This window comes from Ambystoma mexicanum, chromosome 2q (assembly GCF_040938575.1).
Source record: "Ambystoma mexicanum isolate Mex_15411 chromosome 2q, UKY_AmexF1_1, whole genome shotgun sequence".
Classification (NCBI taxonomy): domain Eukaryota; kingdom Metazoa; phylum Chordata; class Amphibia; order Caudata; family Ambystomatidae; genus Ambystoma; species Ambystoma mexicanum.
This window is the reverse complement of record NC_090924.1, coordinates 233,411,065-233,427,687: the sequence shown is the minus strand read 5'-3', so window position 1 is coordinate 233,427,687 and position 16,623 is coordinate 233,411,065. Positions and strand designations below refer to the sequence as shown.

The window sequence follows — 16,623 nt, the reverse complement described above, 5'->3', positions numbered from 1 at the left end:
AACTGGCAGGTGCACTGGCCATATAAGTTGGAGTGAGGAACATGTGGGGTTGTTGGGGAGGCTGGTGGAGGTGGCAGCGAGATGTGAAAAAAGGGCCTCGAATGCAGAACGGGCCCAGACCTAACCAGTGGCACAGGGTGCCCACGCAACCCAGCTGGAGATATTACGCAAGCCCAACTCTTCAATTCAGGATAGAGATGCCAACTTACCAATTCTACTAACAATGTACTCCTCTGCATACACCTCTCAAACTCCAAACCAGACAACCACAAACCTGCAGCACAACAAACCGCACAAACTTCACTAGACTGCAACAACAAAACAAAAAACACACAGATTCGCACCCCAGGCCCAGCCAACGCACCCACCGGGCTGGGGCCGCCAACAGCACATCACTGCACTCTTGCACTTTTCCAGCCTCCTCCCACCAACTCACCATCCCTCTCTCTTTCAGAGCCGCCAGAGGGCCACTACGTTGGTGATAGTGCGCAGTAAATATGTCCTTTAACATTAACATGAGCGCCTGGAGACTGCTCTCGGGTGGTAGCGGTGCACAGTATAAATCAACGTAACATAAAATGAGCAAAAGACCTGGGGAGTCACGCTTAAGGCTCAACTTCCCTGTAAACTGTCAGGCCAAAAGTAAAATGTTTGGTGCTCCATAGAACTATGGCGGGAAAGTTTGCCAAAAGAGAAATCTTTCCGAACACCTGCCAGATGGAAAGTAAAGTCCCTTCCGCCAAAGAATATGTATGAAAGATCACCAATGGGCTTCGCACCAGCCAAAGACACCTCCAAACAGGTGAAGAAGACCAAAAAGGCACCCAGCTGCAGGAATACCACACTAATGATTATGTGTGGTTAATCCCCACTAGCATCAGGAGTAAAAACTCAAAGCCCCAGTACATCGGACCCATCACGATATCATGTGCCATTAACCCTGTTGCCATGAAAGTAAAACTATGCGCACACTGCAAGATACACCTGGTATTCCACATTTCCTCTAGAAACCTGTACAGTCACTAGCGCACCTAGAAAAATGTCCAGCACTCCCGGCCATAGGACCCCAAGAAAAGCACGAAATCCAAAGAATAGTTGACTCTCGTTTTCAGGGCCATTCCTTGAATATCTGGTTCACTGGAAAGGTTATTGGGCCGGAGAAAGATCTTCGGTACCTGTTAAGACATATGCCCCCACCGCCCATTGTTGCAGAACATCATAGCAAGTTTCCTTTGAAGCCTCGCCCTTTATCGGTTAGGTATTCCCTGGCTGGAGGAAGTTTTAGAGGGGCATACACTGTTAGGAACTCGGCTCAGCGATCAACCGCAACCTCATTTAGGTATCCTGATTATTACCAGAGAACCTACCTCCATCCCTGGAGGCTCCGTTCCCCCTGATAAGGCCGTAAACTGACTTCATAATTCCATAAGCACTATCCACCATCAGTGGAAATGACGTGGACTATCGCTACCCTAGAGCGTCATTTCCTCTAATCCACAATTCTGCATCTATGTTCTCTTTATGTCCGCAGCTTATACTTAAGGGCACGGCATACAACGAAATGGCTTTCTCGCATCATGATTCCTGTTTTGGACCTCGATCATCAGGAGTTCTACTTCTCTAGGTAATTTGAGGTCCATGTCCTTTGTCTCATCCTTTTTCTCTCATAGAACTCCTGCCCTGGAGGTGTACCAAGTTGTATTGTCATTTCAGCCTGCTGGGTCTATCTTTTTGCGTTGGTGGGTACAGCAACCACAGTTTCCTGGAGAGAGCTCCACCCGGGCTCCCAAGCCTGCGTGACAGCAGAGAAATGTGCAAAAAGAGGTATTCTTTGTAGGCCATATTGATAGATCAACAGATCATGTATTATTTTCATCTTAAAATCGTAACGATTCCAATATTCCCAACCACTACCCAGTCCTCACCAACCCCCAGATAAACAAGTAGTTTCCACAACATTACAGGAACTGGGTGTAATGATTCACTTCATCACAACAAATTGTAAAGTTATTGAAAACAAGCAAATGTATAGCTGAAAGGAACTATAGTTACCAGAAGTTTCTCGACTAGATCTTTTGCCTTGGGAAAGAATTTTTCAGGAAAACCATATTCCAACTTTATAATCTTTTGAAATATAAGATACTCATTTCTGAAAGAGAAAGTGGGTACATCATATTTTACAAAAAACAAGGTGGTAACAAAACATGCAGAAACACAGGAATTACAAAATATTAGTACCAAAAACAAATATATATGTTCTTTTTGGTGACAATTTATCCTATGTTCTTGTTGAAACTTAAGAATGTACCCCATAAATATTCTTACCCAGCTCTGAAAGGTGGTAAACCTGCTACAAGTTGGTATATGATGCATCCAAGGGCCCAGAGGTCAGAACTTCAAAAGAAAGAAAACATTTGCATTAGGAAACAAACATTACATTAATTTACATCATGGGTCTGCAACCTTTGGCCCTCCAGATGTTTTGGGCAACAACACCCATCGGCCCTAGCAAGCACAGTCAATGGTGAGGGATCATGGAAGTTGCAGTCCAAAAAATCCCAACAAAAGTTTACAGATCCATGATTTACACCAAGAAGATCTGAATGGCATAGGAGCATTTTTCATTTTAAAAAAGTTTTTTAAGTTTCCATTGAACGTATACAATGTGTATAAGTAAAACATCAAATCCATATGTAGAATGACCGATGTGGCTGTATGCTACCATGCAATCTCATGTCTGCATTTACTATAATTGAAAAATCAGCATCACATCATACAACACATCATTCCATCCTAAGGTGTATTGCAAAAACGCTTTTGATGTAGAGAGGATCTCTAAGGAAGCGCGATATACAAAAACTAGATACTTACTCCTGGTAACGTTCTTACAGCTGAATAGGAGTCTTGGCTCCTTCAGGTTTCTCCAGGATCTCTCTAGAGTGGTTGCAGGGGTCCTCTTCTTATCCCAAAAGAAAGGTAAGAGCAGAAACTCGCACTAACCAATAGCAGAACTAGGCCCACACACACCCCAGCATTGGTCCAATAAGGACCACTGGCAGAAACTCTGAAACGAGTTTGTGGATTGGGACCATACAGTTCCAGCTCACATCCTGCCCACAAACACACAGTCCTCCAGTAGCCTGCCAAAAGTGTCTTTCCCAGGCACTGGAATTCCATAAAAGGATTTTCCTGGCCTCACAGGCCAAGAAGGCGGGTAAGAGACGAGATGGCCAAAGGACAAGCAAATAACCTTTTGGCATGGCCATGTTTGGTCACTAGCCACAGTTAGTAGCCAAAGGCAGTAAACGCAGTGAGGCTAAACTTAAAAGCACCAAAAAATGGTTTAAAAAAATCACTGCTGCCACCAGCTTGTCCATTTAGCACACCTAGAGTAACCAAAAATCCTCTGAGGGCAAAACCAAAAGTGTACTGCATTTTTCAATGAAAAAAAGTTACCACAAGCAAAAACAAGTTAGTAAAAGTATTAACTAAGTAAAAAGACTAAGAATAAAAATGTTTCCCAGTACTGACAGCCTGAAGGACATGTCAGTTTCCCCATGACAGATGAGCAAAAGACAGTTTTAAGGCTTCAGTGTTAGGGAGAATTCTCATTACTGTGCTAATTCCCTTCTAACTTGGAGACCCCCAGCTCTTTTGCTGGACTTTAGGACTTTAAATTTTGATTCTGGATTGAGACTCTTTTCTCACGCTCTCAAGTTTTTTTTATTTGATTTGGACTCTGTTTCTTTTGGTTTTGGAGTCTGAAACTCCATAGGCATCCCCTTTCGGTAATATAACACACAGCACCTTCAGTGCAGTGTCAGAGAAGTCCTTTGGATTTCTGTTAAGGTTTAAATACCTTCCTTTGGATAAACTACTGTTTACAAGAGTAGTGAAGTGAAACTGACTATACTTCCCTTTATCTCTTTGTAGACCCAGCACATACCATTTTACCTGGAGTGCTGTGGGGCGAGGGGTTACTTAGTATTCCCTTTGTCTGCCTTCTCATGTAAAAGAATGTATGTTACCCTCACTACAGTTAATGGCTGGTGGCAGGGGTTTAATTTTCCTACCATTGTGCGTTTTTACCGCAGGCTGAATCCTCAGCTGCAGTATTGCACTAATGGGTGTCCATTTTGTCAAAATGGCCCCGGTCTTCTTTTATCGCCATTTCTTGTTTGTGAGGTCCTTCTTGGGTTTTACTCTGCGCTCCAAACCAGGTTTGGGCCCTTTGTTCGATTTGCCTTTGGTGAGATTCACAGGTGAAGCCTGCCTTTGGCTGCAGCGTTTCTGGCAGGGCAGGAAGAGAGGGAGGTTCCCAAAACTCCCTGTGCTTAGTCTCCTTGGTTGCAGGAATGCACCCAAAGGTGATTGGCTGGCTGTCCTTGGAGGACAGCCAACCTGCTTTGTGAGGGACAGGTAACCTGCGAATGAATGTGAGAAAACTGCATAAAAGGCAAGATCTTTTGCAAGGAAGAAAGAGTCGACCACTGGACGAAGGAACCGAAGAAGAAACTGGAAGAGAAGCTTGCTGCACCCTCCTGGACCGCTGGTTTTCTCTGGTGAAGCCCTGCTGCAGAGCTGAAGCTCAAATTTTCGTATCTACTAGAGAAGCCCGGAAAAGACACACACCTTCTTCCCTTGGGTTGGTGGGAGCAACTGACCCCAAGACGAACTTGACTGGAACCCCTCTCCCTGCTGGCGTTACGTCTTCGCTGCTGCTTGAAACAAGTGCCAGGGGAAAGGAACACTAGGAACGAGTGCATCGTCTTTAGGCCGGATCCGAGCTCCAGGAAGATACTGAGGACCCTCCCGAAACAGGGTGTCCCAAGCCTGAGCCACCTCAACAGAGTGTTGGACGACAGAAGCAGAAGCAGAGCCCACAAGGTGTCCAAGAACCGCAGCAGTGCTATATGCCGGTTGCGGAAACCGTGAAGTGCCGCTGATCTGGACTAAGCCCATTGCTGCCGCCGACCTTGAAACCGCAGTGCAGGCGTCCCCAGACGTCCTCCCTCTTGTCCCCACGACTGAGGACCAGGAACACAGGATCTGCAGGACTATAACAGGAACAGAAGCCGGCTGGACCCTTTTCTTGAGACTGTTGTGTGTAGCTTGCTTGCTCTCACTGGAGACTTGCATTTGCTGCCCTTGGCAGAGTTGCTTGCATCTTTGCTTTTCACAAGCCACCCAGCTTGTGGCCCAACAGTGATTCTCTGCTACAAACTCTATATAACATTGTGCAAGACTTTTGTGCTATCTTCAAGAAGTGTCTCAGCTCCCCTAGACTTTGTTAAATTGACATTGACTGTCCTGGCTCCCTGCAGACTCTTCTTACCCTCTGACTTTGTGTTTATCTGTCCCTCCAAAAAGTCATACATAAGTTCTTATATAGCTGGGAAAGGGTTAACCTACACTTCATTGGGGCATTTTAAAATACTTACCTGTTCAGAGAACTTGTTAACCTTTTTCCTTCCCCAACCTTTTCCTTTTTCCACCATCTCAGTATTGCATTTAAGTGTTAAAGTGATATATCAATGTTCAGAGTGTCCTCGTATTTGAAGTCACCTCAGGGTGAAGGAAGTGTGTGTGACATCGCAAAAGGTTATCTACTTAACTGAAACTGAAGGAGTGTATTTTTGAAGTGTATTTTATTGTTGCACACTGCCCTTTCTAAAGAAGGCTTATTTTAAAACGGACTGTTAAATTAATAAATAATTATTTTAATAAGAAACCTGGAGTATAAGTGTTCTTTGAAAACGTGTCACTGTGAATCTCTATGTTACACCTCTACAGCTCACAGACTCCTTTTGAGATTAGTCTGGCTGCTCAATCAGTCTACCAACTTGTGTAGTACAGACCTATACCAAAGGCTGGGTTCCCTATTGCCAAGAGGGCAAGGCTGGTGTAGTCTCCCACAGGGTAACTACATACAATCTCGCCCAACATTCACTGTACTGTAAAAAGAAAAGGCCAGGATCAAAAAAAAAAATGTTTGGGGGTCCATTAGAATGGAAGGAAATGTGCAGTAAAGAGAAATCTTTCCTAACAAATACCAAAAAACCAACCAACGTCTCCACGTAGCCCAGGACGGCCCACTTATGCAGTCACTTGCTCAGAACACAGGAAAACTCCCACTCCAACACATCCCCTCACCATCCTACCAAATGCTGGGGCAACACAACCCAACACCACATCAGCATCCAACACTGTTGGCCACACAGCAGGAACTCGCACAGGGCATCAGTCCCACGCACTCGATACAATTGCAGACTACACATCTCAGCCAACCACCACTGTGGCTGCTCAGCAGAAAAACACTACTCCATCAAAACTGGATGGCGCCCGAAAATGCACCCCCAATTTCCCCAACAAGGAGCACCCAAATCACAACACCACCACGTTGGTCGAGACCACCACCTTCCAAGGTGTGGGAGCGACACTCCCACAAAGGGTCCTGGGGTCCTCCCTACACACAATGTCAAAGCACAATGCAACATGTGGCAAAAGATGCGAGTGTGGGTTCCAACTCCAGTGAAAGAACAAGTTACTTTCTTACCTGGTAATGTTCTTTCTATGGGATGGTCCGACGACTTATTCCATATCTATGACGGGTAATGTCCACAGCTGTGCTGCTTCGGAAAATCTTCGGCGTCTGTGTCCTGCGTCGATGACGTTGATGCGCCGTCCCAGAGGACCTCCTCCGACGGCCGACGTCACCCGATGTGATAAGTAGGACGCACGACGCCCATAGCCTCAGTTATAGTTTTTTCCCCAGAACGTGTGCCACCAGTTTTCTGCCAGTCAGACACACAAGGCCTTGCGGAACGCAGACTGCAATCGCAAAAGAAATTCTGCAGCGGGGAAGGCAGGGAGGGAGCGATATGGAATACGTCGTTGGACCATCCCATCGAAAGAACGTTACCAGGGAAGAAAGTAACTTGTTCTTCGAGGGGATTGGGTCCTCCGACATATTCCATATCTATGACAGACTCCCAAAGCAGTACCAAGCAAGGAGGTGGGAAAGAATTTAGAATACAAATTTAACATGCCCAATCAAATTGCGGAATAGAGAACTGCCTTGCCAAAGGCCAGATCTTGCCCTCTGATGGAATCAAGGGAATAGTGACGTACAAAAGTATGTACTGAAGCCTAGGTGGCTGCATCACAGATGTGACGAATAGGAACTCCCCTCTGCAGGGCAGTAGACGCAGCCACTCCTCTGTTAGAATGGGCCAGCAAGCCAGCCGGAGGGTCCTTACCCGCCAAGCGGTAACACTCGGAGATAGCTAAAATAATCCAACGAGACAAAGTCTGTTTCGTCACAGCTTGTCCCAAACGCTTTCCAGCGTAACCAATGAAAAGTTGATCGTCCACTCTGACCCGGGACATGCGCGAAATATAAAAGCTCAATGCTCTCCGAGGATCAAGCCTATGGAGCCTCTCCTCTTCCTTACCAGGATGCGGAGGAGGATAGAACGCTGGAAGAACAACCTTCTGGCTCAAATGAAAGTCCGAAACCACCTTCGGAAGAAAAGAAGGACGAACTCGAAGGACAACCCTGTCCTTCTGAAACACAGTGAAGGGTGGCTTAACTGAAAGTGCCTGTAACTCACTCACTCTGCGAGCGGAAGTAACCGCAACCAAAAACACAGTTTTCAGAGTCAGCAGCCTCAAAGGGCAAGAATGTAAAGGCTCAAACGGAGCACCCATAAGAAACTTAAGAACAAGGTTCAAATCCCAACCTGGTACCAAAAAAGGTGACGGTGGGAACACATTAATGAGCCCTTTCAAAAACTGCGAAATTAAAGGAATCTTAAAATAGGAACACTCTTCAGACGAGCGCTTAAATATGGACAGCGCAGCCAGGTAACCGTTAATGGTCCCCACTTGCAAGCCCCTGTGGGCCAAAGAAAGCAAAAAAGACGGAACCATGGGAATGTCACATTCAAAAGGATCCACATACTGAACTCTGCACCAGTCGCAGAACTTTCTCCAACGGCAACGGTACAGAGACTTTGATGCCGGCCGCCTGGCCGAAAGCAACACCTCCATCACGTCTTCAGGGAGGTCCCAATCCTTATACCTCAACCTTTCAGAAGCCAAGCGTGAAGATTGGGGGATCTGACCTCTGGATGGTGAACCTGAATCCCCTCCCGCGAGAGCAGATCGTCTTGGTAGGGAAGACGACGTAGAGGGCAGATGGACAAGTCTAGAAGGTCCGGGTACCACGTCCTCCGGGCCCACGCCGAAGCAATGAGGATCATCCGGGAACTGAACCTCCGTAACCTCCGCAGCACTTGCAGGATGATGGGGACTGGAGGAAACGCGTACAGCAGTGGGAATGATCACTCCACCACGAACGCGTCTCCTAAGGCTCCATTTGGAGGAAATTCCCGCGAGCAAAACCTTTCGCACTTCCGGTTGACACTGGAGGCGAAGAGATCCACTTGAGGGGTCCCCCAAAGGGCGAAGATCTCCAGGAGAATCTCCTGAGCCAGCTCCCACTCGTGAGAGATCGAGCTCTGCCTGCTCAGAGTGTCCGAGATCGAAACTTCCTGCTGGATGGCCCAGAATTCGAGCTGCATCACCTCCCTGCACAGCGGAAGTGACCCTGCCACCTCCTTTTTGTTGAGGTAGTGCATGGCCACCGTGTTGTCTGTTAGAATCAGGACACTCTTTCCGCGCACAGTCGGCAGAAAAGCCTTCAGGGCTAGCCTGACGGCCCTCAGCTCCAACAGATTGATATGGAGTCTGGACTCCGACGGAGACCAACGACCGCTGACTGTCAACTCGTTGGCATGAGCTCCCCATCCCGTGAGGGATGTGTCCGTCACGATCGTCACCTCCGGCCAGGGCAGCCAAAATGGGGCCCCCTTCATCAGATTGCCCTTGACGGCCCACCACAGAAGGTCCCGGGCTACCGAGGGCGGCACCTGAACAGGGTCCGACAGGCTGCCGGAGGACTGAGACGACTGGAGCTTGAATGCCCACGGCAAAGATCTCATCCGCAGACGAGCCTCTGGCACCAAAAGAATGCAGGATGCCATGAGGCCGAGCAGTCTCAAGAATTCGGACACTGGGAGATTCTGGGCAAGCTGAAACTTGTGCACCATCTGCTGAATGTGAAGAGCCCTCACATGAGGAGGAAAACACTGCCCCAGGGACGTGTTGAGCACTGCTCCGATGTACTGGAGCCGCTGAGTTGGTGTCAAATGGGACTTTTAAATTGAGGGAGAAGCCCAGCCTGTGAAGGGAGTGGCAGGTGACTGACAGGTGATCCAGGACTTGCTCGGGAGAGCTCGCCCTGATCAACCAATCGTCCAGGTAGGGGTAGACGCGAATTCCCCCCCCCCCCCCTCTTTCCTGAGATGCGCTGCCACCACCACCATGAGCTTGGTGAAAACCCTCAGGGCGGAGGTCAATCCGAACGGCAGGACCCAAAACTGAAAGTGCGAGTCGCCAACGACGAACCTCAGGTACTTCTTGTGCTTGGGATGGATCGGCACATGGAAGTTAGCATCCTTGAGGTCGAGAGACACCAACCAGTCCTGAAGTTGAAGGGCATGGAGGACTTGAGAAAGAGTCACCATCTTGAACTTGTCCTTCCTGAGGAGTTTGTTCAAACTGCGCAAGTCCATGATGGGTCTCAATCCCCCGTCTTTCTTCGAAATCAAAAAATAAGGAGAATACCATCCCTTGTTCCTCTCCGCTACAAGCACCAGTTCTATGGCGCCTTTCTCCAGCAGGGCTTGAATTTCCTGCGCAAGGAGCGGATCCGGACTCTTCAAAGAGAGGCTCCCTCGTGGATTGTCGTGAGGCCTCTGCCAAAAAGGAAGACAGTAGCCGTGGGTTATGATCTCCAGAACCCACACATCCGAAGCAATGGCTTGCCACTCCACAAGATGCTGCGCCAGCCTTCCCCCAACTGGCGAACCATGGGACCTGGCCTCATGACTGAGTGGTAGCGGCTGCGGCGTTGCCTGAGGGCAAAGAGGCAACTGCCCGAGTGGCCTTGGCACCTCGAGTACCTTTGTTTCCACCTCTGGCACTCTTACGATGGCCTCTTTGACTGCTAGCTCCCCTCGCTTTACTGAAGGACGAGTAATAGCGAAAGGAACCTCCCCTCCATTGCTGTCCCCTAGGACAAAAAGCCGGAGGTTGGCGAACTGCAGCGCCCAACGACTTCGCTGCAGCTTTGGAGGTCTGCAACCTCTCAAGGCTCTCGTCAGCCTTGCTGCCAAAAAGGTGTTCACCGTCAAAGGGCATGTTGAGGAGCCGGGACTGCAAATCAGGAGCGAACCCAGACTTCCGCAACCACGCAAACCTGTGCATTACAGTGCTCGCTGCCTTGGACCGGCTGACACAATCCGCCAAGTCCAAACCCGACTGAACGGCCTCACACTTGGCATCCTTGCCATCCTGAACCATAGCAAGGAAACCATCCCGTTTGTCCCCTTCGGGAATATGATCAGCCGCTAAAGCAACACAGTTCCACAGAGTGTGTGTGAAACGAGACAAGGCACATATGGAGTTGGCTGTCTGAAGCGCCATACCCCCCGAAGAAAACACTTTCTTCACCCAGCCGTCAAAACGTTTATCGTCCCTACCCGGAGGGATGTAGGATACGACGCCTGATTTGCCGGGGCCGTAGCCGCCTGCACCACCAAACTCTCCGGCGTGGGGTGCTTAGACAAGTAGCAGGGGTCGCTACTGGCTGGGCGGTATTTTCTGGACAAAGACTTGCCCACTGCCGGGAGACTCTCCGGAGCAGTCCAGGCCGCCGCCACCCTTCTCTGCAGAGCCATATGAAAAGGCAAAACCGGGTCAGTGGGTGGCCCGAGATCAAGGATGTCCGTGAGATCATCCTGAACGAACTCCCCCTGGGGAGCCGACCAACCCAAATACTCGGTAACCCGAGACCGAAGGCGCAGATAAGACGAATCGGCATGGGTGCCAGGCTCCGGCCGACAAAACTCCACCTCCGGAGAGGTGTCCAGGCCACTGGCATCATGCAGCGACTGCCTCAGGTCATCAAACTGGCTATGGCCCGAGATAAGGTCATCTGGAACCGGAACCAGGCCGCCATCAGGACCTTCATCACCCTCTGAAATGTACTCCAGGCGGGGAGAGGAAGACCTCTGCGGACCAAAGCAGTGCCGGACCTTAGTCATAGCCTTTCTAGGGGCAAACCCTGTGCCACAGGGCCCCTCCGACACCACCGCCCCGAAAGGCGTCTAGGGCGCCGAACGAGTCGGCGCCGGCGCTGACAGAAAAGGCGTCGAGGGCGCCGAACGAGTCGGCGCCTGCGTCGACAGAAAAGGCGTCGACAGAAATGGCGTCGACATTGAGCGAATCGGCGTCGACGTCAGCTGCAACGTCTCCAGCATCTGTGGAATCGACACAGTCCTCAAAGCCGGAGCTCTGAGCGTGTCTCTCGACAACCTAGTCGCAGACGGCGTCGACGACCCCCTCGGAGGCGGAGCCTCGAGAGAAATCGTCGACGACCTCGGCGCCACAGGCGTCGACGTCTTCTTCGAAGACGGCACAGGATCACGCGGTCTCGAGCGTGTCGAGGACCGGGACCTGGAACGGGCATGGCGAGAACGGCTACCCTTGTCCGAGCGGGACCTCTCCCGCGAGCCGTGCCGACCACCCGAGCCCGAAGGCGTACTGGTGGTGTCTCTCGACCGGTGCCGACCGACCCCACTCGGAGGCGCGGACGGACCGGTGCCCTGCGATTCCAGAATCGCTAGCATCTGCTTCCCAAAGGAAGCCCATTCCTCCGGTGTCGCCTGCATGGAGGGATAAGCGACACGCCGACGGGCGGAGTCCTCGGAAGAGGACGGGGAAGGCGACCTATGCCAGAGCTTCCTGGAATGCCTAGAAGAGGTGGAGGAGTGGCGAGACCGACTCCTGGAAGGAGACCCACCGGACTTCCGACGATGTCGCGGAGAGTACCCCCTCGAGTCATCTGTCGAAAGCCCCGCAGACCTCGACCTCCGGGGCTTAGACACACTGCCTACCGACAGCTTCTTCTTACGTTCCCGCAAGGCCTTTGCAGTGAGCGACAGCAGTCGACAGTCGTCCGTATCGTGGGCCTCCCCGAGGCACCAGAGGCAGCCGTCGTGCGAGTCAGTGACCGACATCTTGGACCCACAGTCCCCGCAGTTCTTGAAGCCCGGACGCGGGGTCGAAGATGAGAAAGACATCGCCACGAACAGGTCTTCACAACAAACCGAACAGATTCAACGAACCGAGATATAGAAAACAGCAAACTCCAACGAGTCAAGGCGTACCGAGATTCACGAAGCAAACACGTTCGCGGAAAAAAAGGAACTGAGGCTATGGGCGTCGTGCGTCCTACTTATCACAACGGGTGACGTCGGCCGTCGGAGGAGGTCCTCGGGGACGGCGCATCGACGTCATCGATGCAGGACGCAGACGCCGAAGATTTTCCGAAGCAGCACAGCTGTGGACATTACCTGTCATAGATATGGAATACGTCGGAGGACCCAATCCCTTCAAAACAAACCTTTGAGATGTACGACACCTCTATACTGAAAACTCTCAACAACATTTATCTAACTCCATAGACCACAATTGGAACAGGCACAGAACTCATTCCCCCCCCGCCCCACCCCCCTCAAAGTGCAGGGTGTCCAACACCCATGAGGAAGCTATTAGGCAGGGTGGGTCAAAAATGGCCAGCACTACTCTACCACACAAGACATTTCAAAAGCTGCCTCAACCCACCTGGTGATTCGGTAGGCCATCCGGTGGGCCTACACACAACACACAAACATAGAACCTCGCCACACATCCGGCAGTAAGGACATGAAGGAACACAGTAAATGAAGGACCACCCCGCTCTTAACAAGTCTGTGCTGTATCCTTAAATTCACATTCTGGTAGTCCTATAGAGATAAAAGTTACATAAAACATGCAAGAAACATTTTACTTTTACTTATTTCAGCTAACTCCCAACTAACAGACCACGTCAGAACCACAATCAACCACTCTTCACACACACTCACAAGAATCTTATACCGGCCTCAGATCACATTAACCTTGCTACATTTCCCTGGCCTGCAGGGAGATTTCCCTAAAAAACGACAACACATTTGGAACCAGCTCCATCAATGACCTGAGTGGCTTTCTCCGTCCAATCCAAAATGTCACCACACAAAAGGCAGAGTCCCAAGGGCGAGTTTCTGACCCCCCCTTGAAGGCAACTGGTGGAACTCTGCATAAATCTTGCACACTGTATGACACCTCTTAAAGCAGTCTTCAAATTTGCCACTCATGGCCCACCTCTTTTTCAGTTCCCATGACTGCAGATCTTTTCCTTAGGTCCGATTTTAGCAAGCAGATTCTCCTGTGCCATCCGCACTATTACGGTGATCATTATCCCACCCAGCCCTTGCTCAGATGAACACTGTCTCTCGATGGCCTTCGCGGTCAGCCCTTCTCTTCCTAGAAGAAACTGTAGAGGGACGGACCTCCAATTGTCATGATCTCTGCTTCCAAAAGGTCAGGGTTTTCCCAACTCCCTTGGAAGCAGATCCATAACCCAGGTTCCGAGTGCCAACCAGTCCCAATTGGGACCTTTTGGACCCAGTCCTGGCGCCAGTGGCACCAGGCTCATAAATATGCCCAGTCCCAGCGCTGGAAGCGCCGGGCTCATAATGCTTGGGTGGACTTACCTGCAGCAGACCATGCTGCTTACTTGCCTGCCAGTTGATCCTCTGATTCTCTTCTGTTTGGAACTACTTTTCCTGTTGGGTGGGGCAGGAGCCACTCCCTAGATTCAGAACACTGGAACTCTTCTGGAAAGCAGGAACTCTTTTCTCACCTAGGCGTGGCTGTGGAAGGAGACACCTAAGCACTACAGGAGGCTATTTAAACCACACCCGATGGATGAATCTTGCTTTGCGTTATTCTGCATCCTCTGCAGCAGAACGCTCATCGTGTCTTCTGCATATGATCCTGGGCCTAAGGAAAAAGGCTTACCATCCTGAATCCAGTCTTCAGCAACACCTATAAAGACAAGAAAGAACAGGTTAGCATTACGGTCTTCAGTGACAGCTCTTCACTTACCTGGTCCATCGGCTGTCACCAACGCCTCGCGCTGCATTCCGGCATCTGAAAGACAAAGGCTTACCTACTCTTCGTGCGCTCCGGAGGTCTTCACACTGCATTCCGGCATCTGAAAGACAAAAGCTTACCAACTCTTTGCACGCTCCGGAGGCCTTCGGCGCTGCATCCCGCATCTGAAAGACAAAACAAGGTGCGTTTAAAGACATTGGGGAACTTTAATACTCACGTGCCATTACTCCTTTCCACATCTAACCCAGTGGGTATTCCGGCACCCTGCAGCCGCTCTGAACTTGTACCTGCAAAATAAAAAGACAGTTAGAGCGCATCGTGAAGCAGGCAACAAGCGCTTACTTACGTGCTTCCAGGCGCTTCTATTCATCACACGGGCTCCATCTTCAACTCACTTCAGCCCGTCATCCGCCATCGCCGGAACCCTGCAAAACAAGAAACATCATTACTAAAGACTTTAAAGACATTAGAATTACTCGAAACTTACCGTTCGTGCAGTAAACGACAGACAGCAGTCCTCTGAAGTCAAGAGGCCTGCTCCCCTTATCCAGTGAAGAAACTGGTTACAGCACCCTGCCCCGAGGCAGATGGAGAGCACGGCGTTCACTTACCTAAGGTGAGAGCGTTAACCTTTGGGGTTCTACAGGAGAAGAGAAAGGGAAGAAGAGAGAGACATTCAATAACCCAGTTCCTTAATCCCATATTTTCTATCTGCAGACATCTTACCCTTCGAGGCAGACATACAGTGCACAGAGGTCCAGCCCAAAGAGCCAGCCGTGTGTTACACATCACCTTTGAAGATACGGTATACGCCCAGTCAAGACCGGCGCCTCTACAGGAATCAGGTGAGCGTTACACCAATGCACCCAATGCCGTAACGGCAAACTGGGCAGTGATTTGATACTTGATGTCACCACACCACCATCAGGTGCCGCAGAGAGCAGATCCCAGAAAAGAATCTCTGGCACCTACCATGAGGCGCACCACTTCTTGGAGGCACCTGAGAAGCCGCTGCATGTTGGTTAGGAGCTAGCACCTTGGCTAGCTCCTTCCTGCACCCACCAAGTGCTTCACAATTAGGCAAGAATTCTCTAAGCACTAGAGCACTGTGAAAGCTTTTTTCATGCAAAAATAATCACACACGGGCGTAGCCAGGCACTAAATTAAGGTAGTTCATATTTAATATAAGGTGCAACTATTTAGCTGAATACATTTGTAAAAATGTTAAATTGCCGTTTGTTTTTCTCAGGGCACGGTAAAGAGCTCTGTGCCAAAAGGAATTCAGCCTGTGCTAAAAGGTATCCCTACAAAACATCCCCAACAAAAATATTGCCGTACATATGGCCGTTTGTCTCGCCATAGGCGATATTTTTGGGGGGGATAATTTGTGGGAGCGGGGATTGCGTGGGTGTCCCCTGCACATTTTAAAATAATGTATGGGTTGCGGGACTGTCCCCCGCAGGGTCCATGGGTCAATATTGCAGCAAAAATATGTTGATATTTTTGTATCGCAATATTTTTGCAGGGATATTAACACATGGAAGCGTGCTAAAAATAGACTACAGGCATTGCGTGGGGCCCTTATAGCTCTGGTGGAGCACACAAAGTGGCTGAGCAGCTGTTTCCTGCCCATTAAAAACCCATGCAGACTAAAAACATCAATGCATGACATACAGAGTACTATGGAAAACAAGGTTTTAAGTGGAATTACTGTACCAAATAAAATATGAGTATATTGAGTGACGTGTGGAGAGTATGGCGGAAGGTGTGTTAATATATAAATGCTTATATTAAAGCAACATATGGTAAACGGGAGCTACAATGCATTCTTGCCTAGGCAGCCGTATGCCAAGCAGTTTTGTCCTAAATGGAAACCCGGCCATGCAAGAAGGAAGACTGCAGCATCCCTTGTAAAGTAAGGACAGTTTTGGATGAGCTACGCCAGTATCCAGTGACCAAGTCAAACATTATATAAGGCGCCTGCTTAGCACCAGTCTGGATGAGCTGGCCACGGAAGAAGTTTAGAATGCCGGTCGAGGAGCAGAGTCCTTTGCCACCCCGTACCTCATCCTCATTTCTGTACAGATAAAATGTTATCCTAAATCTGGTGTGAGCGTGATTAAGGGTACCCATATTTAAAGGTACCGCTGTAAATTGGGCTACTTTTCAGTGGTGACTCCTTGACATGACCTCAGTTTCACCCCATACTTTGCAAAGCACTAGGGAAGTCACCAGGAAAAGAGCTGCGCCCATCTATAGTGATCGGTCCCCTGAATCAAATACCCATGTATATTGAGTGACTTCAGTAGGAACCATTTTAAAAGAAATGCTCTCCTCTCACTGAAGCAGGGCATGGCTCCAGAAAGACAGGACAGCTTCGTAAACGGAGGAAACTCGAGTGAACAACACCCATGTGAGTATACTCTTGCAAGTGATAACATGGGAACATATATGATATAGCACCTATACACAATGTGTTTCTAAGCGCTCAAAGGCAAGGGATGGAACAAGGGAAAA

General features: G+C 49.5%; 1 protein-coding gene across 1 annotated transcript in view; it reads right to left on the bottom strand.

The window, feature by feature from the left end:
• Window positions 1-16,623, bottom strand: part of PDPK1 (3-phosphoinositide dependent protein kinase 1) — a 1,145,521-nt gene that overhangs the window by 528,388 nt on the left and 600,510 nt on the right. Inside the window, exons 8-9 of the mRNA XM_069647190.1 lie at window positions 2,326-2,394; window positions 2,053-2,149 (exon numbers count right to left, since the gene is read on the bottom strand). Coding sequence (XP_069503291.1) covers window positions 2,053-2,149; window positions 2,326-2,394 — 166 coding nt within the window. The remainder of the gene's footprint in view (window positions 1-2,052; window positions 2,150-2,325; window positions 2,395-16,623) is intronic.